Here is a 27,217-nt window from a genome sequence, read left to right as displayed (position 1 = left end):
ACTAATCAAATTTGTGTGAATAGTTCTCAATTGCGGAGAGTTGAACCAATGTCCTAGTACGTGCGCCCAGCCTATCTCATAAAAATTTCTTTGAGATTGCTCGATCACCGCCAATAGTAGTAACAGTACGTACCTTTGGACAATATCTAAGTGGATCCACTACAAACTGAAGTATGTGGCTTAGGTCAAGTTGTTTTCTAAACTAAATATAAGAAATACTTAATTTGTAGACACATACTATCATTAAATTTGACATTATAACATATAAATCCGAATGTGCCCCACAAATTGAGTTTTGGAATTAGCCAAGATACCTCAAGGTTTCATAATGAGAGGATAAAGGTGTATGTATATCCATATAATTGTTAGGAAATAACATTTCATATAAGCCTAACCTTTCAATTCTAATTGCCACGAAATTAGCTAGAATATATACCCTATGGAGTATTAATGTTTAGGCTGCCCACTGCATTAAGTGAATGATGTCAACAACATTATTAATAAACACTAAATCCGAACAGATTTAATCTAGAAAGGCTGTTTTGGTTGGTTGTGAATGCATGTCTGTTTGATGAAATGAGTTATTTGTGTGCATTTTCGGGTCTCAAATGATTGATTGAGGACACAAAATTTGAGTATGTTATAGGTTATGAGCCCGGCCAGAAACATGCATGTAGCCAAAACTTTGTAATCATTGGAAGGGTAGATTATGAGAAAATTGAAATCAAATTTTCAAAGGCGAAACTTTGTGTAATTATTTCAAGGGAGAAATGCTAAATTGGTTCATCATGTAGTATGGGGTTTTAACAAATAGTTCTTTGGGATTTTAAAAGTAACTAAAAACTCCCTACAGTAAGAAAAAGAAATGGTCCATTCCGTTAAAAAAGTTGATAAAATCCGTTAATATGTCCATTAACAACAATCATATTGTGACACGTGTCACTTCCAAAAAAAAATTATATATATATATATACATAGATTCTAGCACCCATGTGAGGAAAATTTTCATATCGAGCAAGATAATATACACAAAGAATTCATCACATTTTTGCAGGGGAATCTACCTTGTTGAGTGTACACATGTGAGTGTAGAAATGTTTGAATCCCACATTGAAAAGATGTCATAAGTATGAGTGATTAATATAGCATAGTTGGGTCCAAACCTATGAGATTAAGCTTTTGGATTGAATAATGTCTTGGAGTATGTAAGGACAAAGGTGCAAGGTACGGGCATGAACAATGATCCTTTGTTGATCCAAAGATAGTATAATATTATGCCACTAAACTCCAACAATTACAAAGATTGTTTTTATAGCACGGTTCAAGCTCGCGTAGTCTACACAAGTGATGTTATGGATGACCTACAAGATTGATAAGACTTTTCTTCGATCGAGAGAGAGAGAGAGTGTGTGTAGTGATGTTGTTGGAGTGGGGACAGTGGGCACGTATGAATGCACCGATAAAGTCCACATAACCCACAAATGTGGAAACGTGAAAGAGAGATTGTTTATGAGTATATGTGTGAGTGTTTAAAGTTAAGTCTTATATTTGAAAAATGTAACAAGTGTAAATAGTTTATATAGCATAATAGAGCTGAACCCATCAACTTAAACTTTTTGGTCAAGTATGGTGTCTCAGCATGTTACATTATCGTTTCATTAGAATACTATAAATTAAAGTGTCTATCTTACTAATTAGCATTTATAAATATATGATACCAGTATATCCTATAATCAAAAATCCAAAAAAAATAATAAAATTTGGCATCCTGAAATTCATTTTAATAAGTGTTGAATACTTATAATAGAAAAGAAAAAGCAATAGAAAAGTTTAGGCATGTGAAGGGAATTCTTTAGTATTAATATTCCAGCCTTTTAATTTGCATCTGAAATGCGGAGACTAGTCGGGTCACCATGATAAAAGCTGTTAGCTTTCTGTGGAAGATCATCCGAAGACTCTAGAGCCTACAAATACAATTAATAAAAAAAAAAAATTATTGAGTAATTAATAATTCAAATTTCGAACTCCAACATCACTCCTTAATTTGACGTACATATTATATGGATGCTTAAATTTAAATAATATAAATTGGGTTTTCTTTCATTTTCTTGGCAAGAAAATATTGCAGCGTGACACGAAAGATTCGGTGTGATATCCATGGTTGATGATTGGCAGACATCCGCCATAGCTGACAAAATTCTAATAGAAAAAACACTAGCTATAGGCACGCCTGAGCCATTGCAAGTGGTGGAGAAAAAGCCTTTTTTCATTTATAAGTCATAGGCCAAAAAAGGGAATTTTATTTATTCACCAAACATGACCTAAAGACTATGACGTTATAGGGCTGTTTTGAATTCAGATTTCATGGCTCATCGAAAGAAAAAAAAAAAAAAAAAAAAATTAGATTTTATAGACCTACTGAAAAAGTTCCGTTTTTTTTCTAATGTGCGTACTGGGTTTTGGTAATTGTTAATTAAAACACCTTTTAAAATTCCATATTTTGAGGTTAAAGGCTTAAGATGGTACAATATTTTTAATTTCTATGCCATACAAAGGGAAGGGGTGTCTGATGCTACAATATAGCATATCTCTTGAAGATTCCTCTCTTGGTACAATTCTACAGCATATCTCTCTTAATTTCTCTGACTTATTTTTTTATTCATCTGATCTAACCACTAATTTGATACTCGAAGGTTATCAAATTACTTTTATTTCTTTTCACATCCATTATTCTTTGATAGACGTTCTGGAAAATATCTTGAATAATTACAAAAAAAAAAAAAATACATATATATAATATATAGATCTTGAACAAATAGTTGTCATGTGTCGAATAATTTGTAACTGCATTGATTCTAAGCCAAGGCACTAAAATTAATTTCTGGTTTGTTCTCTAATACATTAAATCCTATTTTCTAAGGCAAGATTCTGTCACCTCTCTCTCTCTCTCTCTCTCTCTCTCTGTGTTCTGTCCATCACATGCAAATTCAACACTATATTTGTGTGAGTTTGATTGTGCTGATCCCCCAAAAAGTTACTTAAGAAATTTAACTATATATATATGGTACTTATCTTTGCAAGATGACTATATGACAAACAACTTAACTGTGATTGTACTATATATGTATCAGATAGATTAGCAAAAGACTGCATAAATGTTAATCCCTCACCTGAGAATTCCAAACCCTAGGGCAATCAAACTATGCCCAATTTGTTTTCCATATATGTTGAAATAACGACATCATTTATGGCTAAAGAAGGGTTGAGGGGTGATTTTTTTTTTTATTATTATTTGCTCTCAACCTACTCGGCACAATCTTAGAGGCCAACTCAAATTCAATCGTGATTTTAGGCCAAAGTTTCGAAGAGCCCATAAGATTTCTATCAACAATCCTCACATTTGAGGAAAGATTCACGTAAATATTTTTCTCATCTCACCCTACAAATTCAATATATTAACCATTAGATTTGTGGACTCATGCACTCCACAAAAATTCAATGCATGGTTGATTCATTCATTCGTGATGATTAAAAATATAATGAATTCTATCATTTTTCCTCGTATTTTATTGGGTTCATTGCCCATATCATATGTTAGAGAAGTATTACACATCATATCTTACCCATTTCTTTTACAAATTCACCATTGAATATGTGGGACTTACATATGGGTCCACAAATTCAGTGACAGATTTGTCCATCTCTTATACAGAAATGGATCGGATAAGAGATAGGTAAAAGATGAAAACCAAATATTTTTCAATATGTTCTTGACCTCATGGACCACAAGGGGTGCGGGTTTAAAGTCGACCTTCAACCCATATATATATATAATTTATCTTCTCCACACATGCTAATCCAACAACCTCAAAAGGTCGAAGCATTCTTTAATCAACAACCATACGGTAATGGGCCACCCCTAGAAGCCTTTTCATTACCGATGAACAGTCATGCATCAAATCTTCTCACTTGAAGAAGTCAAAATTATACCAACGCAGATACAAACATGACAACATGCGCAAATCACATGCGTATCATAATTAAAGACTAAGATTTCTTGCAAGAGTCCACTTAGTCTCATAGCTTATTTAAGCACTCAACTAACATTTATTCAACCATTAATCAACCTCATGAGTTGTCTAATAAGAGAATATTAAAAAGTTGTGGTTTGCAAGGCAGGGATGTGGTCCAACACCTCAGTCGTTAGACAATGGCCACACATTGTGTGCTTGGCACAAGAAATGGATCATAGGAAATTTCTGCAAAGGTGATATATAGCGAGTTGAATGGTTAGACTTCAACTTAGTTTATTGAGCCTTAACAAGTCACCTGCTCAGGTTTTTAATTTCCACCAAACTCCTTGGAAGTCTAAATATTTTTTCTTATTAACTTGCATATTTAGAGAACAAAACCCATACCTGAGAAACCCAAATAAGGGTGTCTTTTTTTAAGCAAAAGTCTTCTATATATATATCGCCTACCCATATAATTTCCCTCTGCCCAAGATTAAAAGGTGGTGACACATCACTATTTTCCCTGATCATTTTCTTTTTCCATTAGTGGATGAGAGGTTCACCCTCCTATACAAGGATTTTTCATTAGTGGATGAGAGGTTCACTCTCCTATACAAGGAGGATTAACCCCGATCCTTTAGAGGGGAAAAAGGGAACAAAACCCAAGACCTAAAACACAACACAATACAACCAATTAATGTAATACACCCACCATAACATAAAATCACCATAGAAAGAGAACATCTTGCTCCTTCATAATATTAATGGAAACTTTATTTTCTCCTTCTAATCTCTCTATTGCTAGACAGACACTTTCCAACCATATAAGGGGGATTGGTCCAAACTTTCAATTAAGACATATGAAGAGTGTGAGAGAAAGATGGTTTCTCATGCATCTCACTCATATTATCCCCATATATTTTTCAATTTATGAAAAAATCTAAAAAAACTTCAAGCAAAGCTTCTTGGAAAGCTCATCCAGCCTCTATCATTGCGAAGTAGAAGGGTCTAATTGCAAAATTAACATTTGAAATGATCACAACAATTACATTAGAAAGAAAACTTATTACAATCAATTAACAATCTAAATTGTCTCTGCAGGGAGGGGCATACCACTTTCAAATTTTCTTTATGGAAAAAACAGGGAAAAACTTTGATTTTTTGTTTCTCTCTCTCTCTCTCTCTCTCTCTCTCTCTAAAGCAAGGACCTATCACCTATTGAATCCTTTTGAAATTTTCTTCCAAGGTCTTAGAAGTTAAAACCAGCCAACTTGAATTAAAATAGACATATGGCCACACTATTCAAAAGCAGATTAATCAAGAATTTTTTAACATATCCTAAATCATCGCAAAAATCCTTAGCTCTGGTGGGCGGGGGACCATCGACCCCGGAATCCTTCAGGCTTCTATGTTGTTTCAATCCTACAAATAGTATAATAGAATAGCCATTAAAGTTTTTGGCCATGACAATAGCCCGATCATGGCTTTCAAAAAACATTTATTTTGCTTTGAGAAATAACATTGACACGTACACTAGATGCCCCCAGGAACGAAAAAAAATATATATATATATGTTTACACTAAATTTTAGCATAATTGTCCATCATATATTTATATCTGCTTCACTAATTATTCAACAACAATGACAAATGTCCTCTTTTTTTCCCGGTTTAGCTTACTTGCTGTAAAAAAACGTCTTAATTCCAAGTTTTTCATGAGATGTTCTCTAGTTTTTTTTACAGCACTTAAGCTAAATTGGACGACTTTCTGGATTGATCTAAAAGATAAACTTACTGGGCACCATTAAATTAGGGGAAAGAGGGATGCTCAATCTTTGATTCTTCATATGTATGAAGCTTTTCTCTGTAACCTAATGGAGATCTAGCCATTTTTTTCAGCAGGCTGCAGCTTGCCTAATTATCTGAAAGTTGTATGTGTACTTATGTGTACTTCATATACTTTTGTGTACTTCAAATTAACAAAAGCATATCTTTTTCAGATTGACATATGTAGTAAACTACTACATTAGCTTAGAGAAAAATAGAACATTGCTAAATAGGAAATTAGTGTGTACATCCTTGACGTGATGATTGTGATGTTCCCAAGAGAAAAATAAGATTATAAAATAATTAAAAAAATATCATTGGCTTAGTAAATTTTAAATTTGAGATGTGTCTCGATTCATATCACCAAACGAATCGTTCATGAATATTAGCAGCTATAACATATAAATTAATACAAGTCGTAACAATCTAATTATTTAAATAATTTTTTCTTGCTTTATTTTTTAGGTGGTCCCTCTTTTTATAAATTTAAACACTTTTTTTTTTTTTTGGGTTAAGTAAAAAATACTTCTTTAGATATATAAACCCTACACACGTACCTAAATAAAACCTAACCTATATATACTAGGGTTTAGGTTAAGAGCGCGCAAATCAAATCGACCATAAATTAATAATTGAACTCAAATTTATCTCGTTTAATTAAACAAACCCAAGCTGAATTAAGAACAAATTAATTTAAGTAGAGCAAGTTGAACTAGACACACCATAATTCTCCCTAGATATCAGGCATGTTTACACCCGCTTTACGAATACACAACCCTATATGTACATATTACACAATTTGTCCTTAGTTTTTTGAAAAAAAAAAATTCAAATATTACAATTTCTTTATAAATTTACATAATAATGTATATTTTATAAAAAATAGTATCACGTGCACTATCACAACAATTTATGTTCAAACCATCGACAAAATAAGTGTCCTCTAATACACATTTTTATAACTAGCATAATAGTACTACATGAACTAACACATTAATTTACAAAGAAACTTATAATAAAAAATTTAGTATTTATAACATCACGTGTCAAATTTTATCTAAATTAATCGTTGGACACTTGCATTTTTCTCATCTCATAAGTATTAAATTACTAGTTATTGATCTAAATGCTTAAGTTATATGAATATATAAATTTATTGATAGAATCAAGGTTTAAGCTCAAAACCTCGAACTCTGATACCATATTAAATTATCACCACTTATCGGCTGGTGAACCACGCCTCATGAAGCGGAAGTCATTAGTTCGAATCCTCTTCTCCCTTCCCTTGTATAGACATGTCAAAGAAAAAAAAATTATCGCCAGTACTTATCCAACTTTTTGCTTAAAATTCTGGCCATACTTTCATTAACTCGAATAATTATTGACTAGGTATGAAAGCAAAATAAAATAAAGAAGGAACATTAATTAACGGCTTAAAAAAGCCAGTAGATCTTCATTCTTACTCGAGCGAGTGGGTTTCGTCATGAGACCACCTAGTGGGCTTGGGAGCTGGGAAGATGCACAGGACCACTATGTTTTTTCTTTTCTTCTTTTTTTTTTTTAAAGTGCACAAGACCGCGCCACGCTACCTGAAATAAGATGCTTGAGTTAAAAATAGAAACACACTTTGAGCTTTCTATATCCATCCAAATCATAAAGACTTCCCAGAAAAAAATCACTCAAAACAGAAAGAGTACTTTCTTCTGGTTCCCACCCTAGTTTCCCCCTCTACCATTCCTCAAACAAGTAAGCTCTATCTATACTCAATATATCCCCATGCATTAATTCCCATTTTCTACACCTTATCTTGTGCTGATTGATCCCATTTCCTACTTTAATGTTCTTCTGCTTTTAGTTGCACCATTTTGTTGCTTTTTACATTGCTATTCTTGTTCTATCATCCTCTTTTTCTCTTTTGACATGTTTGTTTAACCAAATAAGTGAAGAGAAAAGTAAGTTGTTCCACAGTTTTACTATAATTTTATGAGAAAATGTGTTGATTTGTGGATCTAGGTAGAAGAAAGAGAAAATGGGGAGAGGAAAGATTGTGATAAAAAGGATTGACAACTCGACGAGCAGGCAAGTGACTTTCTCCAAGAGAAGAAATGGGTTGTTCAAGAAAGCCCGGGAGCTCTCCATCCTTTGCGAAGCAGAAGTTGGACTTGTTGTCTTTTCCAGCACCGGCAGGCTCTATGATTTTGCCAGCTCTAGGTATTCTCTCTCTCTCTCATACAAGAGAATGCATTTTTTACATGATTTTCCCGCAGCTTTTAGAATGATCTGTTGGTGAAATTTATTGAAAATGGGATATATGTAGGGTACATTTATAAAATATTGTTGACTTCATATGGAATGATCCTACATGTACTATCCTGACTCTTTTTTTTTTTTTGTGGAAAAGGAAATGGATCCTGCGGTAAACTGATCAACAAGATACTATTTAGAAAGCCAACGGTACTATTTGTCCCGTAGTCTTTGTATTGGAAAACGTAAGGCATTTCTGAAGCCAGCTCAATCTTCTACTAGAGACGGATAAACACAATTTAGAATAAAAATAGAATAATTTATAACACACTATGTGTATCATCGCTTAAAAGTTTATTTATAGATATGTATCAAAATTGATATATTAGCCATTTAACATGCCGGCATTTATACAAAAAGGTAGTTTAAGTACTCTTAGAGAAATAAAAAATTATTGAGTATCGAATATGAATTGAAGCTCTTAGTGATTTCCCATTCAATCTAGGCAACTGAATGTGCAAAAGCCAAAGGGGGTCTACACAAACGCCTAGCATAAGGAGACAAACATGGACAAGCAAAACTAAAAAATTACATTAAAAAAAAACAATTCTAAGACCCAACTAGAAAACAATTAATGGGAGAATCCCAAACACCCTTAAGGAGTTAACTTTGGATCAAACTCAAAACATAATCTTGAAGAAGAATGGTATTAATCTTTTCATAAAAATAGAGATGAGGCATAGAATATCAACTTAGGAGACAAATAGCATGCACCTACATGCATGGTTAGAAGTTCTCATTCAATGTGATAGAACACATACTCTTTGACTGAATTTTTGACTCCCTTGATCAACTCAGGAGCAGTGTTATTATTATTATTATTATTATTTTATATAGTACTTACAACTTTATCAAGATAAACCATTATCATATACAAGATACATATTATTTACAAACGATCATCACATCTTGGGTACATCTCTCTATTGCTACTTCTCATTTGTCTTAAGTTTATCTTCAAGAGGTTGTTGAGATGTTTCCTTCGTATCTAAAGTCTTTGTTCCAATACGCCGCCTCAAACCCAACGGTAGGTCACAGATGTTGAGGTTTGAAGAAAGAGAGGAAAATTTGGATGAAACCAATGGCTTTGTGAGAATGTAGGCAAGTTGGTCCTTAATAAAAATTGAACATCAAGATCTTCTAATGCTATATACTTTTTGCGAACAAAATAAAAATCTATTGAAATCATCAACAAAAGATAAATAAAACATATTGCTATTTATTGAAGAAACTAAGCTCTGATATCATGTTAAACTTCCAGTTATCCTAAAAGCTTAAGTTGTTAGAAAGAGATAAATTCAATCACTTAATCATTAGTTTAACACTCCCCTTTATCTGTGGGCTCAAACTTTCTTTTAATAGGTGATGCTCAACACATGGAATATTTAATTTAAATGGGGTGTTAATTAACGGAGTCAAGATTCGATCATAGAACCTTTGGATCTAATACCATGTTAAACTACTAGTTATCCCAAAAGCTTAAGCTGTTAGGAAGAGGTAAATTTAATTACTTAATCATTAGTTTAACACTTCCCCTTACGTGTGGGATCAAACTCCCTTTTAATAGGTGAGGCCCAACACGTGGAATATTTAATTTAAATGAGGGGTGAATTGACAGAGTCAACGTTTGATCCCAAGACCTTTGGCTTTGATACCATGTTAAACTACCAGTTATCCCAAAAGCCTAAGCTGTTTGAAATAGGTAAATTTAATCATTTAATCATTAATTTAACACCCAATACATCAGCATACAGAAGCTCCAAAGGTAACTTTGAACGAGAGGAACTCAATGGAAAACGTAACTTATGACTTTTGCACATTTGACAGAAAGGGCAAACATGAGTAGGCTGTTGGATGTCACAAATTGATGAATGTACAAGGCATTGGTGGGGATTAACAAGCTTGTTATGCCAATGAGACAAGGAAGCTCTTGCTAAATAACCATCTTTCTTAAAAGCTTAAACTGATAAAAATAGATAAATTTAATTACTTAATCATTACTTTAACACTCCCCCACACATGTTGGTTCAAATTCTCTTTTAATAGGTATGGCACAATACATGGAATATTTAATTTAAATGGGGGATGATTTGATGGAGTCAACGTTCGATCTCAAAACCTTTGGCTCTGATACCATATTCAATTATCAGTTATCCCAAAAACTTAAGCTTATAGAAAGAGATAAATTTAATTAGTTAATCATTACATTAACAGGGTGGCATAATGGTTTAGGTAATAGGTGTTCAAAAACCATAATGGTACTTTATCCTTTCAAAATTAATTTAAAATAAAAGTTATTTTGATGCTTGATTACAATTAATTTCCTCTTCCTATTTTACATTTGTAAGCTTTGGGTTGCTAATGTTTTCTTTAAATTACTGTTATATTACTCAGCAATGAGAATTTCATCTAATAAGTTAATGATGATGTCATGCCTATATGTTTTATCAGCATGAAATCTGTTATCGAACGGTACAAGCAGGTAAAAGAGGATCATCATCAGCTGCTGAATCCTGCTTCAGAAGTCAAGGTAAACATTCAAGAACCAGCCCAACTATCTCCCTAAATATTTCTGCCTCAATATGGACAGTTTTACTAATTGATGTTCAATATGTTTATTCTAAAAATGATAGTAATGAACCACAAAATTTACTACCATAAAACAATAATATAATCATTTGTTATAGTATGAAATGTAATGTGTGTATATATATACTATCGTTCACATTTTTTGCACCAAACCACAAATGGGAAAAACATGGTATAAGCTGTGTTAATTTGTAACTCTTTATATAATAAAATTTGTATTACTCTTAGCAGTTTTTCATGCAGCTTGACTTGGTGGGATGCAAAGAAAACAGTAACAAGAAAAACAGATAGATAATTCTAGATCTTAAGTCTATTAAAGATCTAAGAATTCTTCTCAACACACTAGAGTCTATCTAGGTTTAAGGAAAAAATACAAAGAAACTCAACTCTGAGTATTCTTATTCATTAAAACTGATTCATAAACAACAATTACATTTCTTAAGGCTATAAGCATGTATTTATAAGCACCCAAACCTTAACCCTAATCATACTACAAAATAAAGTCGAATTGAAATCATACGGTGCCCGTCTAGACGGGACTTATGGCCGTCCAGACGGCCACGAACAAAACATGAAAACATGCAATTCTACGGAGCTCGTTCGGACAGCTCTAAGCTCCGTTCGGACAGTCTTGGGGCGAGGACTTCAGATGAGGGTCTCGGATTGAGGGCCGTCCGGACGATTTACAAATGAGAGTCCGGATGAGGCTCCTGATCTACATCAGTTTTCTAATCTAAGAATAAGTATGAAATTTATTAAAATAAATGATTACATTATTTCTTAACTAAACAATAGTTTTAAGATTTTTAAGGTCTTTTTCAATTATTCATTTGTCTATATTATTCGAGTGCAAATCAATTCCCAAACAACATTCCCCACAAATGACTTATCATAATACCGCGCTCTAAATTAGTATTAAGAACACCCTACTTAGTGCCTAAGTGATGCTATTAGTAACGGAATTAGTCACAAGGTCCCAAGAGGGGAGAAAATAGAATTTTAAACACTTAAAATATCATCCAAAAACCATCCTAACGATATCTAAGAGAAAAATAGGAAAGCCATTTAATAACCGTACGTATGAACGATCCAATTCAGATTGGTTAAAGTTTAAAATTGTCCTAATTTGAAATCAAGTAAATAAAATGTCCGCTGACATTGCATTATGATTCTCAAAGCAAGAGCAGCTTATGGAGCATTTTAGTGTAGGAAAGGAAAATATGACCTCTACTCACATAAAATGTTATTCAAAATATTTTGAATAAAAGTACATCAGATTTGTACTGCCTTATAGACGATAAGCATGGTAATCAACTATGAAAGCATAATAAAAAAATAAAACATCTAAATTTAACTTAAGTTTTATTTGTATGTCACTATATTCATTATTGTACAGTAGTCCAGCAAACACATCCATCCAAATTGAATTTAGAATATTTTTTATTTTGCAAGCTTGATGAGCTATCTAATTGAACCTATTCATGTCAGTCACGCCTATCTTATATTATGGTGCATCGTTCTAACTTTCTTTTTTCTTTTCTGTTTTTTTTTTTTTTTTTTTTTTCATAATTGCTAGTTGTGGCAAAGGGAGGCAGGAAGCTTGAGGCAACAACTACAGTACGTGCAAGAATTCAACAGGTAGAATCATTTGATACTCGATAATGAATCTTATATAATATATACATAAAGGCCTCAAATCTAAATTTCAAGGATTCCTTACTTATGGCCAGATGCTACCATGTTGCACTAATTAGTCAAGTAATTAGGTTTATCAATTTGACATCCATCCGTGATAACTATAGCTCATCCAATTCAATTGCTACAAAGCCTAATGAGTCATGGCATCAACTACACAAGACCAATTAAACTAAACCTTCTAGTACATTATTTTCTATCTAGGACCATATCTGAAAATAAGTAGACTATCATCTCTTGTCCTTTAGAATCTCAACCCAGCATTTTTTTTTTTTTTTTTTTTTGTAACAAGACATTCATTAACAAACCAAGGAGCCAAAGGCCTTACAATAGGACAAAGCAAGAGAGGGGGGTGGATCCTTTCCACTACATAAGGGGGGGGGGGGGGGGGGGGGGGGCGGGCGGGAAGTGGGAATGCATCCCAAGAACACTCTTGCCGCAGCCCAATAAGCCATATGGTGGGTGCAGAAGTTAGCACTTCTGTGAATTTTCTTTGCCTCTCAAAGGGGGGAGGCTATAAGGAGAAACAAAGAGTTGGCAATCATTGATTCTATATGCCAGTCTAAGGTGATGGAAGGATTTTGCAGAGCAGCTATAATCAACGAGGAGTCGCCTTCAAGAGAGAACTTTGTGAGTTTGAAAGAGGCTGCTAAAGAGACACCAAGCTGAGCTGCAAGAGCTTCACCAAAGATGGGATCACATGGAGGATTTATTTGGGAAATAGCCTTAACAATGGGACCCTTTGAATTTCTGCAAACAACAGCCTGCACTGAAAATTGCTCCCTTATAGTAGTGTCAAAATTGATCTTGTGGGAACTTGTTGGGGGAGGAGACCAGAATTCTTTTGTAAGAGGAGAAGGAGACTTCCAAGCTGCTGCATGATCCAAAGAGGTTCTTTTGATGGAGCTAGCAAGAGAAATGATATCTGGAATAATGCCTTCACGCACTGCTTTATTTCTAGAAAACCAGAGAAGATCACATAAAACCAAAGCATAAATTTGAAACAAGTGAGAATCAGCTTTAGGAATGTCAATAGAGGAATGAGGGTGGATGATGCCTTTGATCCAGTCTGGGAGACTAAGAGAGGACTAAGCTAAGGAATCAAAGGCCAAAAAGAGGATCTCCATGCTACTCTATCAAAAATGCAACGAAAGAAGAGATGGGAAAGAGAGTCATCTTCTGAGCTACAAAGAGGGCAAAGAGATTCTGAGGGAGGGGTATGGAAGATAGCTTTCAGCCTGACTTTTGAGGGGAGAATGTCCCAGGCAATTTTCCAGAGAAACAAAATCAGCCTAGCATTAAGCTTAAGCTTCCATAAAGACTTCCAAGAGCTAGACTCAAGAGGAGAAATGATAGTATAGGTTCTAGGGCCGCTAATCAACCTATATGTTGAGAGAAAAAATGCCATTTGAAGAGGGGTCCAAAGAAAAGATCTGGAAAGGTTAGGGCTGATACGAATCTTTAGAATTTCTTTGACATAGGGGAAAGAGACCAAACGAGAGAGATTCCATGAGCCATTAGAGGTAATAAGATCCGAGACCATCAAGTCTGGATAAGAGGACTTACTCAGAAAGAGAGGAATGGGGGTGAAAAAAGGCACAGTAGGAATCTAGGAGGAGTTCCAAACAGAAAGGGAGGAAAAACTATGAATCCTATGGCAAGCACCTTGTGAGATGATTGGCTTAGACTTTAAGATGCTTTTCCAAAGCCAAGAAGAGGAAGAAAGGGAAGAGGGGGGGAGGAAAGATTCAGATTGGAGATACTTACTTGAGAGCTGGGACACCAAAAGAGAGTCTGAACTCGTGAGGAGCTTCCAACCAAGCTTTGATATGATAGCAAGATTAACATCTTTCATTCTCCTAATGCCTAAGCCACCAAGAACTTTAGGGGTGCAGATAGAGAGACCAGAATTCTTTTGTAAGAGGAGAAGGAGACTTCCAAGCTGCTGCATGATCCAAAGAGGTTCTTTTGATGGAGCTAGCAAGAGAAATGATATCTGGAATAATGCCTTCACGCACTGCTTTATTTCTAGAAAACCAGAGAAGATCACATAAAACCAAAGCATAAATTTGAAACAAGTGAGAATCAGCTTTAGGAATGTCAATAGAGGAATGAGGGTGGATGATGCCTTTGATCCAGTCTGGGAGACTAAGAGAGGACTAAGCTAAGGAATCAAAGGCCAAAAAGAGGATCTCCATGCTACTCTATCAAAAATGCAACGAAAGAAGAGATGGGAAAGAGAGTCATCTTCTGAGCTACAAAGAGGGCAAAGAGATTCTGAGGGAGGGGTATGGAAGATAGCTTTCAGCCTGACTTTTGAGGGGAGAATGTCCCAGGCAATTTTCCAGAGAAACAAAATCAGCCTAGCATTAAGCTTAAGCTTCCATAAAGACTTCCAAGAGCTAGACTCAAGAGGAGAAATGATAGTATAGGTTCTAGGGCCGCTAATCAACCTATATGTTGAGAGAAAAAATGCCATTTGAAGAGGGGTCCAAAGAAAAGATCTGGAAAGGTTAGGGCTGATACGAATCTTTAGAATTTCTTTGACATAGGGGAAAGAGACCAAACGAGAGAGATTCCATGAGCCATTAGAGGTAATAAGATCCGAGACCATCAAGTCTGGATAAGAGGACTTACTCAGAAAGAGAGGAATGGGGGTGAAAAGAGGCACAGTAGGAATCTAGGAGGAGTTCCAAACAGAAAGGGAGGAAAAACTATGAATCCTATGGCAAGCACCTTGTGAGATGATTGGCTTAGACTTTAAGATGCTTTTCCAAAGCCAAGAAGAGGAAGAAAGGGAAGAGGGGGGGAGGAAAGATTCAGATTGGAGATACTTACTTGAGAGCTGGGACACCAAAAGAGAGTCTGAACTCGTGAGGAGCTTCCAACCAAGCTTTGATATGATAGCAAGATTAACATCTTTCATTCTCCTAATGCCTAAGCCACCAAGAACTTTAGGGGTGCAGATAGAGTTCCAAGACTTGAGAGAGAGATTTCTGGTTTTTGAGGAGGGAAAGTCCCACCAAAATTTTTTGAAAACCTTGTCTATCTGGCTGCAAAGACTTTTTGGGAGCAGGAAAGTGCTCATGGCGTAGGAAGGGATGGCTGCAGCCACAGAATTGATAAGCATCAACCTACCAGCTTGTGAGAGGGACTTAGCACGCCAGCCATTCATCTTAGAATTAACTATATCAAGGATATTGAGTAAAGCTGCTTTTATGGAATTTCCAAAGAGGATGGGGAGACCAAGATAAATTGACTTTGAAGAGTTAGTGGAGTAGGGCAAAATATCAAGAATCATTGCAGCAATGGTGAGGTTGGTATTTTTAGAGAATCTTATAGAAGATTTTTCATTAGTAGTGGATTGACCAGACCAGAGGCAATATTTCTCAAGGCATGAGCGGATACTATTGGCTTCTTTGGGGTTGGCTTTGCCAAAGATCAAGAGATCATCAACAAAAAGGAGGTGGTCGATGGCAGGCGTATTCCTGGAGATTTTCAGCCCTTTGATGTTTCCTAGAGCTTCTTCTCTAAAAAGCAATCTAGATAGGACTTCTGTGCCTAAGATGAAAAGGAAAGGAGAGAAGGGATCACCTTGGTGAAGGCCTCTCTTGGGAGAAAACAGACCAAAGGGGCTTCCATTGATAAGAATGGAGAAAGAAGAAGAGGAAATGCCTAATCTGATCCAGTTAATCCAAGATGGATGGAAGCCCAACTTCTTCATAATAGATAAGATGAAATCCCATTCCATTTTGTCAAAAACTTTCTCCATGTCCATATAAAGAAACATGAAACCCCCTTTCCCTTTTTTGCTTTTGAAAGAATGCAGAAGCTCATAGGACAGAATGGTGTTGTCTTGGATATTTCTTGAGGGAACAAAATCAGATTGCAGGGGAAGATGATCTCGGGGTGCAAAGTCTTCAATCTATTGGCTAGAATTTTTGTAATAATTTTGTAGACAATGTTACACAAGCTGATAGGCCGAAAATGGTGCGCTAAATAAGAATCATTCTGTTTGGGAACCAAAGCAATATGAGTGTGATTTTGCTCCTGCAGCAGATGATGATTCTGGAAAAAATTCCTAATGCAAAGAAGAACATCAGTTTGAAAATGGACCAGTATTTCTTATAAAAAAGATTTGTGAACCCATCCAGAACAGGAGCTTTAGTAGATCCTAAACTAGAGAGGGCTTGAACCACCTCTTCTACAAGGGGTAAGGCTCATAAGAAAAAGTTGTCCTCTGTAGAGACAACATGATCAAAAAGACTAAGCACATCTTCTTTAATAGGAGGAGCCGAGGAGGAGAACAAATTGGAGAAATGAGACATAAAATTCCCTCCAATTTCAGCTCTATTAGAAATCTAATCCCCTTCATTTGTCTTCAGAAAATTTACTGCATTTGATCTTCTTCTAATCAGAGTAGAGGAGTGGAAAAATCTGGTGTTGAGATCCTTACACTGTAGCCAAGTTTCTCTGGATTTCGACCACCAAAGAGATTCTTCTTTAATCAATAAGCCATCAAGCTCTTTTTTCAACAGAGATTCTTGCAAGCTAGCTTGGGAGTTGGGAGGGGAAAGCTGGACCTGATCAATCTTAGACAGAGAAGACTTGATCTTTGCTTGAATGTTACCAAAATGAGGTTGTTCCACCTTTTACGAGCTGCTTTGGTTTAAGCCAGTTTCTTCACCATGCAAAGAGCTGGAGGGCCATAAACCAAATGCTTTCAAGCGGCTGCAATGACTAGACCATAAGAGGGATCCACAGTCCAGAATTCTTCAAATTTGAATGTTATAGGCAGAAAGGAGGAAGTAGTATTAGTGTTTAGAAAGATGGGGTTATGATCTGAGAAGGAGGCAGGAAGGTGGATAAGAGAGAAATCAAGGTGAAGATGAACCCAATCTAGGGAGGCTAAACCTCTATAAAGCCTTTCATTAATAGTAGCAAAACCTTGTCTATTATTACACCAAGTGAAGGGGTTACCTACAAAGCCAAGGTCCACCAAACCATGCTGATCTATAAAGTTTCTGAAGGGACAGTGGGAGGAGCTAGCAATAGGTCTACCTCCAAGTTTTTCAGATTGATCCAGTACATAGTTGAAATCACCAATATAGAGCCATGGACTAACAAAAACCTCACTAGCATCAGTGAGAGAGTCCCAAAAGGCTAGTTTGCTTTTCTTTTCTAGGGGACCATATATACAAGATAGGATCCAGGGGCAATTGGGAGGCTCAGAATAAGACCAAGCAGAGATGTTATTTTTATTTGTGAGAAGGCTTTCTAGTTCCACGCCTAACCTCCAGGCAAGAACAAGACCACCACTAGAGCCAATTAGAGCAATGTGAGTCATCAAGTAGAAACCAAGACGATTCAGAATAGAGGAGACTTGAGAAGGAGATGTTTTTGTTTCAAAGAGAAAGAGAACATCCGGGCTATTGGCTCTGATCAATACCCAGAGACCACGAACTGCAACAAGACAAGAAATCCCTCTGCAGCTCCAAGATAAAATCTTCACTCGCTGCTGGGGGACACCACATGGTCCCCTAAGTTAGTGGATAAAATATTAACTGGCACAACAGAAGCAATAAGAGAGATAGAAGGTACAACCTTTTTCTTTTTTTCTAAAAGCTTTGAAGAAAGACTTTGCTAGGAGTTGCAGAAAAGTGTTTGGAATGAAATCCATAGGAGTGGGAGTTTCCAACTCATCAGGAGGGGGGGCTATCAGAGGAGAGCTACTTGAACCTTTCTTGCATGGGAGAAGATCCCCTGTCAACCTAGCTCTTTTCTTCTTAACTAGAGAGGGTTGTAACCTAGAGGGGAAGGCTTCACTGGTTTGTGTAGGTGAGGTGGGAAGAGGGAAGAACGAGTGATTTTTGAAGGGCTGGCTTTTTTGGAATTGTTTGAAGTTTTTTTTGCGAGGAGTTTTGAAGGGTTAGTTAAAACCGTTGGTGTGAAAGTGAATGCTAATGTGGAGGGTAGAGGGAGAGGCGTGTTTGGGCTAAATGGGAGTATAATGGATAAAGAAGGTTGGGCTTGAGTGGAGGGCCCAAGTAGATCCTGGTTCGAAACTAACGAGCAATGGGAATGTGATGATATCAGTTTTGGAGGTTGGGATATGGGATGGATATGAGATTGATGTCGAGTTGGTGGAATGGCTGGGTTGTCTAGTGCAGTGGCGGTGGATGGGATAAGAGTGATGGCATTTAATGAAGGAGAGGTGGGGAGTGATGTGACAAAGGTTTGAGATATTTCCTGTTGCATGGGACGTGTAGGGGCTAGGTGAGTTTGAGCATTGGGAACAGGAGTTAGGCTAGCTTCACTCGACTGAGTTAACTCATTTGACCTATTTTGAGGAGGTGAAGGATGTGTTTGGGAGATGGTAATGGTAGGACAAGTTTTTGAAAGAGTGGGAGGTGGGGAGTAGGTTAGAAAAGATGTTAACTTGGAGAGAAACAGCATACTTCTCAGGGAATCTATCTTCGGGGGGAGCAATGCAGTGAAAGAGTTTATGACCAATCCTTCCACATGAAGAGCAATATATATCCAATCTCTCATACTTTAGGAAAATCCAGAGAGACTCACCTCTATCTCTACAAAAGGTGAAACCAGGCTTCAGAGGGTTGCCCACTTCAATATCCACAAGAAGCCTTAGAAAGCTTCTGAACGTTTTCTTTTCACCACTAAAATCATCTACCTTGATAAGATTTCTCAGGCCTTTCCCAATAGATATGGCAATTTTGGTGGTCATATTGATCAATGGAAGACCATGAACTTGAATCCAAAAGGGAGCTTTATAGAGAGGTAGTTCACCTAAAGTAGCTTGGGGATGCCATTGCTGGAGAATGATGAGGAAGCCATTGGCATTCCAAGTGACTTGTTTTTGAATTCTTGCTAGGTGTTCCGACTTGGAAAGTTTGAACAAAAATTTGTTTGGTCCTAAAACTGCAAACGAGAAGGGGACAACAAATTCCCAAGCTTTTGAAAGGGTTGCAAAGATAGCCTAGTTGTTTTGAGTTTTATGAGAAATGACATGTCCTACCAAAGGTAGGCATTCATCCATGACTGTTTCAAATGTTAGGGACTCAATCTGAGATGAAGGATCAGCCCAAGAGAGAGCCTCTGTCTGGGCAATAAGACTATCAATATCCATAGGGGAGAAGGGTAGAGTATAAGAGGGTTAAGAAGGGAGTGAAACAAAGAAGAAGAAGGAGAAAAGGTTTCAGGCTGACTGGGAGGAGGAAGAAAAGTTCAAGGGAAAACTTTCTTCAAAGGGAGCTCTTTCAAAGAGAGAGCGAGTTTTTTCGTATGTGGAAAAGGTTTTTTCTATTGAAGAACGATGGAGAAGACCCTCAACCCCGCATTTGCTTTGGACTTTTTCTAATTGCATGCAACTTGAGTCATAGCTCATCCTTTCTAAGAACAACCCCCTGTCAACAATGTCTTTAATAGGAGTACAAAAGTAAAATCAAGCTTAGTGATAGACATACATTTAACATATATGGACAAAAACATAGATATTAGTGAACTACCTATATTTATGGGCACCCTTTAATGAGTCTGTAAATGTTTTTTCCTGCATAAAAGTCTACAGCCATTACTATAACTAAAGTATACTAGTTTCGATTACATACAAAAGTTGAACCATTAAAAAGTACTTTTTTCTAGCTTACAAGACTAAAATTAGTGGCTTGTAACACTACAGTCATAATAAATCCACATATCATTTGGCTTTCATAAGGTCTATTTGTTGTTAGAATTTGAAGGCACACATAAGAGCTTAGAGAGAAGATAAACACTAGACACTAAAATATTTTAGAAACACTCAAGAACTACTTATTTTATTCCATGGCAAATTACAAGTGAGTAGATTACATGAATATTTATGGGTTAGGGTACATACATGTAATACTTACACAATTAATAGATACATGCATCTCTCCCTAACACCCATACATGACGTTCATTAATTACATACATGAATAATACTAAATGGATTTTTAGAAAAAAAAGGGTTCACGTATCTAAAAATCATGTTTATTCTTCAATCTCCCCCCTTAAACTTTAATTATATTAATTCAAACAATACTTTCAATTTATGGAAAATATCACTCTTAAGTGGATAAAAATATCAGTAATTTGATCTTATGACTTTAGGGTTTTGCAATGCATCCTTTAAGAAAATGGTACCTTGTATGCATGTGCTTTCTACAATCATGAAGCACTTTGTTCTTTGCCAATTACTCCAAGTACTGATTTGTTGTTAAGGAAAATTTTTGTAGCTTTCTTCTATGCAAGATACAAATGCCTCAACAAATTCCTCATCCATAACGCATTCATGCACTACATATAGATTTTAGATATATTTTTAACTTTTATCATCTAACTTGGATCTCTCTTGATTGGAAATATGAACATACACAAGACTTCCAAAAACACATAAGTGTGATACACTTGGCATCCACCCATTCTATGTTTCTTAGGGAATCATGTTTTTCATACTCCACAACCATGACCTCTCTTTGATTTCTTGGACTTTTGATCTTGAACATCTTTCTTGTCACTTAAAGAGAGCCTTTTTGCAAAAGTTTCTCTATAGCTCCACTTTTACTTCTATTTAGCATGAGTTCATCAATAGCCATGGTCTCTAAGTTCTTTGACTCTTCAATGGTTACAACAACATGTTTAGATTTTGCCTCTAAAGAGTGAAGAATCTTCTCAATGATATGGACATCTGAAACATCTTCACCATTTCTCATCATTTGATTCATAATCGCGAAGTCTCTTATGAAATAGTCAGAAATTGATTCGGACTCTTTCATGTGAAATGCTTCAAACTCTCCTCTTAGTGTTTGAAGGTGGATCTTTTTCACTTTATCAATGACTAATTAATTTGGAGAATCTCACATGCTTGTTCTGAGGTGGTTGCATTTGCCACTTTCTCGAACATAACATCATCTAGTAATTGATGAATGAGTGTGAGGGCTTGTTAGTCCTTCTTTCTAGCCTTCACCAATGCTTCATTTCAAGTTGTATTCAAAGTGGCTTCACTTTTAGGCTCCATATATCCTTTCTCAACTATCTCTAAAGCATTTTTAATTTGATCCGAGCAAAGCCTTCATTTGAATTTCCCAATTGTCAAAGTTGCCTTTGGTAAGGCAAGACAATTGGAATGGAACCATCCCATTCATAGCATTTATTTCACAAACCTGGTGCTCTGATACCACTTTGTTGCAATTTGAAGGCACACACATGTTCTTAGATAAAAGATAAATAGTAGAATATTCAGATATTTTGGAAGCACTCAAGAACAACTTGAAATTCACCCAACAACCCCAAACAACACCTAGAGGGAGGGTGAATAGGTATTATTCAACAATCACATGCAACCAATAAAAATATTGGAAGCTCACACATGTTCTGAAGTAATCTTACAAATTCCTCTACTTTAATGGTGTCCAAGTCTAGCTTTACTTTCCTCAATTGAAAAGACTTCAGCTTTAGATCTTCAAAGTAAAGACCTCTTGAGTTTCCTTGCAATTCTAATTTTAGGAATCTTTCCCCTAGGTTGAAACTAGAGTTCACAATGCCATTCAGATGAGCATAGAACTCATCAAACATTTCATCCTCCTTTATCCTAATATCTTCAAACTTAGAGGTCAACATGTGAAGTTTGGATTTTTTCAAAATCTTGGTACCCTCATTTGTTACCTCTAAAATCTCATGCATCTTTAGTCGTTTTATACAAAGATAGTCTTTTAAATTCATCTTACAAAACAACCATAAAGATGGCATGTAATCTCTTACTGTTCCAACTTATACCAACATTAAGTTCTTCTTGAGACTACAAGTCTATATTGGTAGTGGGTTTAGCCCAACCCTTTCCAATAGAAATCCAAACTCATTCATCTAAGGACTTAAGGAACGCTCACATTCATACGTTCCACTAAGCATAGTTATTTCTATTAAAATAAGGGTGGGGGGGGGGGGTGGGGGGGGGGGGGGTTCATTCATAGATTATGATTAAGCCATGACAACAGGGTCAATGATTATACTCATGAAATTAGTCCAAACAAGTGAACCAACGATCTAATACCAATTAAAATTCGCCCAATGACCCCAAATAATACTAAGGGAGTGAATAAGTGTTTTCCAACAATAACAACCTGATAAAACACAAGGATTATGCTCTACCCCCAAATCAAACATATAAGCAATTTATATATCCAAATCAAACACATAAGTAGTTTATATAAGGAAAATAAATAGTTATTCTTAATATTAAACCAACACAACAATAAAGAACATCCCTACAACCACAACACAAGATTTGTTGACAAAGTGAAAAACTCTTTGAACCAATCAAAGGGAAAACCCACTCCGAGGCAACCAAATCCGGGAAATCATTATATAAAAATTTAGAGTTACAGACTAGACGATACTCACAACTTTGAGGACCTCTAGACTTAGTAAGAACCACAAGCTTCCCAGCTTGTCTCCATCCTGACTATGTTCACGGAGTGTATCTCCTTACCGACCCTTCGGTAGACTTCTTTGTGGTTGAGTGATGTGTATGGTGTGGTTTGTAATCAGAACAAAAAAACTCCAAGTAAGCGAGAAGGCATAAATCCTTTTAGGCACCCTTACTTAGTACAAACAACGGTGAAGAGTATCACTTTCATGAGTGATAGTAGCAACCCTTTCTTCATCGGGAACCTCCAAACTCAGAAGAGCATAAATGGAAATGGAAAGGTTCAAAGAGTTCTGAAAATATGACATGTATTGATAAATCTGAATTTTACTTCTTTCCGTCTTAAGGGATTATCTTTCTTTCTAACGGGAATGCCAAAATCTGATATTTTAAACCATCCTCATCATAACAAGAGTTAATCATCATTAAGACGCAAAGAGTAAAAAATATATCTAAATACCCGTCATGAGCCCGTCATGATAAGATTTTCGACGAGGAAACAGTAGCTTCAGTTTCAATCATGTTACATGTCCGTCCTGACGCAACTCTTGAAGAGGAAACAGTAACTTTCCATTACATGTCCCGTCTTGACGCAACTCCTGACAAGAAAATAGTAACTCCCTGTTATATGTCTCGTCCTGATGCAACTCCTAACAAGAAATCAACAAAAACCATATAAGGTATTTTAGCCATAACTTTTTTACCCGAGGTCCAAATAATGCAAACTCAACAGCTCTGAAAAGAGCGTTTTCGGATTTACAAATTTGTATCTAATGAGCTTCTTCAAAATCTAATGTTTGCTATAGGTCAAAAATGGCTCTCAAAGTTCTGTAGGAACCAACCGAGTCATGACGGGAATTCAGCTCCATTAGGACGAGAATAGGGTAGTAACTTATTGCCAGCACGTCATGACACCCCATCCAATATGGAAGGCAAAGAACTCTATCAAATATTCAATCTTCACTCCGACACTTAGGGAATAATGAAAAAATACAAACACATGTTTAGATCATTGAATAAGGTCAAATACAACCTAACACAACCAATAAAAATATTACAACCACACACACGGTCACCAAAATTCTAAAAATCAAAATAGTAAGGATATGAAAGACAACTATTTTAGTAATAAAGTGAAAACCTTTTAATTAAATCTTCAAAAATAAAATCACTTCGTGGGCAGCCAAATCCCAGAGCATTTATCCATTATAGAATATTAAAATTACAATTAGTATACTATGAAACCTTTAAAGTAAACATGATTTGTACCCAGCAAACGATCTGTTTGTTTCCTACCATAGTTGTTCTAGAACACTGGCAAATCTTTTAGCAAGCTTCGTCTGTAACTCGAAATTCTGGTAGTTGAAGGTTTGATTTGTGTTCTCTCCAAGAGCACAAAATAATAGCCTCAGGTATTATGAAAATCGAGGATACATAAGCTTATATAGACTTGGAAAAATAAAGATGTTAGGTGCAAGTTAGTTTTTGAAAAAACACCGTATGAGGCATCAACGTTTGAACATGTGCTAGTGTTTCAAAGTTTTCTCCTCGACAACATTTGAACGTTCTTTGACCACTGTTGCGATTAGGCATCTTTGTGACTCTTATAAAACACCTACCTTCGAACATCATATGTGATCACCCTTGCGACCAAGGCTCTCGAAGGTATCTCATAAAGCTTAGCTATTCAACCTAACTCATTCGAACCTTGTTCAACCACCCTTGCGACTGAGCCTCTTGAGAGTTCAATTCTTGAGATGCACTGAAACTACATTTTCACTAGCTCCTTTCAACCAGGTTGTAGCCCTGTAGCTTCCAATCTTTAGTTTTCAACAAGTTTTGGGCTCCAACTTAAGAACCAACTTGACAACTCAACCTACACTTACAATAAAACTAGTTTTGACACTGAATTTTTTAATATAAAACCTAACACGTACAACTCAATCTATTTCTTGGCTTACTACAAGTGAGTAGTTTACATGGGTATTTATAGGCTGAATTAAGTAGATACATCTAGCATTTACACAATTAATTGGTACATGCATTTCTCCCTAACACTCATACATAAACTTCATTAATTACATACATGAATAATACTAATTAAATACATTTCTAGAAGATGTGTTCAATGTATTTAACTATCATGTTTACTCTCAAGCATTGTTAGTTCCATTACTATCAAAATAATTATTGTCACACTATAACGTACATTAATGTAGTGCAAGATAGAAGATGCATAATGATGCAAAATATAGTATTCCAATATTATCTATCCAATAGAATTTCAAGGAAACATATCAAATTAAACCTTCTAACTTATCACAAATCTGGTGTGAGATATGCAGACAACTAATGGGCCAAGAACTTTTTGGTTTGAGTGTCAAAGATCTACAAAATTTGGAAAACACACTGGAAATGAGTTTGAAGGGTATCCGTATGAGAAAGGTCTGCACTCCAAATTAGAATTCCATGCAATGATCGATATTTGAGATCCCACCTATGTGCAGCACATGGATGAACCTTTACATTTTCTTTTTCTTTTTTTCTCTCTTGCAGGAACAAATTTTCACTGAAGAAATAAAAGAATTAAACCGAAAGGTCTAATTAGAGGGTTGGCTCAATTTCTCCAGATTTTCATTTGGGTTAATTCGATGTTTATAACTTGACTTTTATGTATTTCATTGCAGGGAAACCTTGTCCATCAAGAAAATCTTGAACTGAATAAGAAGGTAGACCTCTTTCACAAAGAAAAGGCACTGTGGCAAACGAAGGTATATTTGAAAGAAATTTGTGTATATATAAGTTCATGGGGTAATCATCTTGCAACTAGGGGAAGCATACAAGTTTCCCTGTGGCTAAGCCTTGACAATAGCTTTGGCTCTCAGGTTAACGGAGAAAGAGAAGTAAATGAAGCAAACAAAAGCTCACATCCTAAGCACACTCTCAGCAATGGTTATGACATTCATGGAGCCATCCATCTTGAGATAAGCCTGCCTCGGCCTCAAAACAATGAAGCATAGGCATGCAAAACATTAATCAAACTCCTGACAATTTTATTGAGTCTTGAATATTCATGCTATTAATTAATATCTCTCATCAACCTTTATCAACAGATTTCAACTGTAACAATGAAGCTGGTGGACAACTGTGAATGGCTATCCATCATTATCTCATATTTCAGCCATTGGATTTGGTATGAAATGTGCTATGTATGAAGAAAGCTTAAGAATTTCTCTAAGATGATGATCCTTTCTGTGTAAATGTACTAGCTATTTTGTACTAGATCATGCACCCAGATGAATATCGTTAGTATTAGTGGTATCTATATTTGTTTAATGGAATTTAATCAGTATCTCTAACAAGAAAATCTTTAGATTGCCCACAACTTTTGCCCTAGCGGCAAAAATTTTAATGCTTTTGTAAAGTTCAAAAAGTAAAGAAAAAGTTCACACAAACACACGTATGACAACATCATTTACTCTTGTTTCGGATTTAATAAGCTCTATATATTGATTTGAGTTTAATAAATTACATATCATATTTGAGATTAATATAAAGTTATGCTACGAAATGAATAAATAAATTTTATGGCAGCTTGCGGATCGATCCCACCATGAGTATTTCAATTCACTATTTTCTGGGGGCTACTTTTTTAATTAAATATATGACAAGTACTTAATGAAAATAGGCTTGAACGAATATAATCAAGAATTAAAAGCCACTTTTTTTCTCATATTTTCTCATAACTAATCTTTGAACGAATATGCATGTGGACAGCTAATAACATGTAGTATTTGCATTTACATGTGTTCTCTAATAACTTTGTTGCCCAATGAAAATTTGTTGGGTGTATTGAGTTTTAAAATATTTTCTTTCAAAGAAAAAAAGTAAGATTATAAAATACAACAATATCTTTGGCTTGGTAAATTTTTAATTTAAGATGCGTAACTATTTGTATCACCAAACGAATAGTTCATAAATAGCTGTCATAACATATAAATTTATACAAGTCGTAAGAATCTAATTATTTAATAAATTTGCTCTTGCTTTGTCTTTCTAGGCGTGGTCCCTTTTTTTTATTTTTTTTTATAAATTTAAACACCTATTTTCATTTTTCATTTTGGTTAAGTAAAAATAATTCTTTAAATAAAACCTAGCTAGCCTATGCTAGGGTATAGGGTATAGGTTGAGAACAAATCAAATCGACCATAGATTAATAATAGAACTTTCAATTAAACAAGCCCAAGCTGATAAATTGAGAACAAATTATTATTAAAGTTTGCCACTTGAACTCTTTATTGAAATTCTGGCCTTACTAATTTCAG

The 27,217-nt window shown here is 35.5% G+C and overlaps 1 protein-coding gene across 2 annotated transcripts; it reads left to right on the top strand.

Moving 5' to 3' along the window:
* The first annotated feature begins 7,862 nt into the window (after positions 1 to 7,862).
* On the top strand, positions 7,863 to 25,912 carry LOC132177483 (MADS-box transcription factor 23-like). 2 transcript variants are annotated; one of them, XM_059589828.2, is made up of 7 exons: positions 7,863 to 8,050; positions 10,595 to 10,673; positions 12,309 to 12,370; positions 25,238 to 25,337; positions 25,449 to 25,490; positions 25,580 to 25,663; positions 25,778 to 25,912. In XM_059589828.2, the coding sequence occupies exons 1-7, from the start codon at positions 7,869 to 7,871 to the stop codon at positions 25,910 to 25,912; spliced, it is 684 nt and encodes a 227-aa protein (XP_059445811.2). In that variant the 5' UTR covers positions 7,863 to 7,868. The 2 variants fall into 2 exon arrangements, with proteins under 2 accessions (XP_059445811.2, XP_088371583.1); XM_088515457.1 differs by having other exon boundaries at positions 7,869 to 8,050; positions 25,580 to 25,621.
* Positions 25,913 to 27,217: the final 1,305 nt, after the last annotated feature.

The sequence above is a fragment of the Corylus avellana genome, chromosome 4, assembly GCF_965113065.1.
Source record: "Corylus avellana chromosome 4, dhCorAvel1.hap1.2, whole genome shotgun sequence".
Classification (NCBI taxonomy): Eukaryota; Viridiplantae; Streptophyta; class Magnoliopsida; order Fagales; family Betulaceae; genus Corylus; species Corylus avellana.
This window is presented reverse-complemented; position numbering and strand designations above follow the sequence as displayed.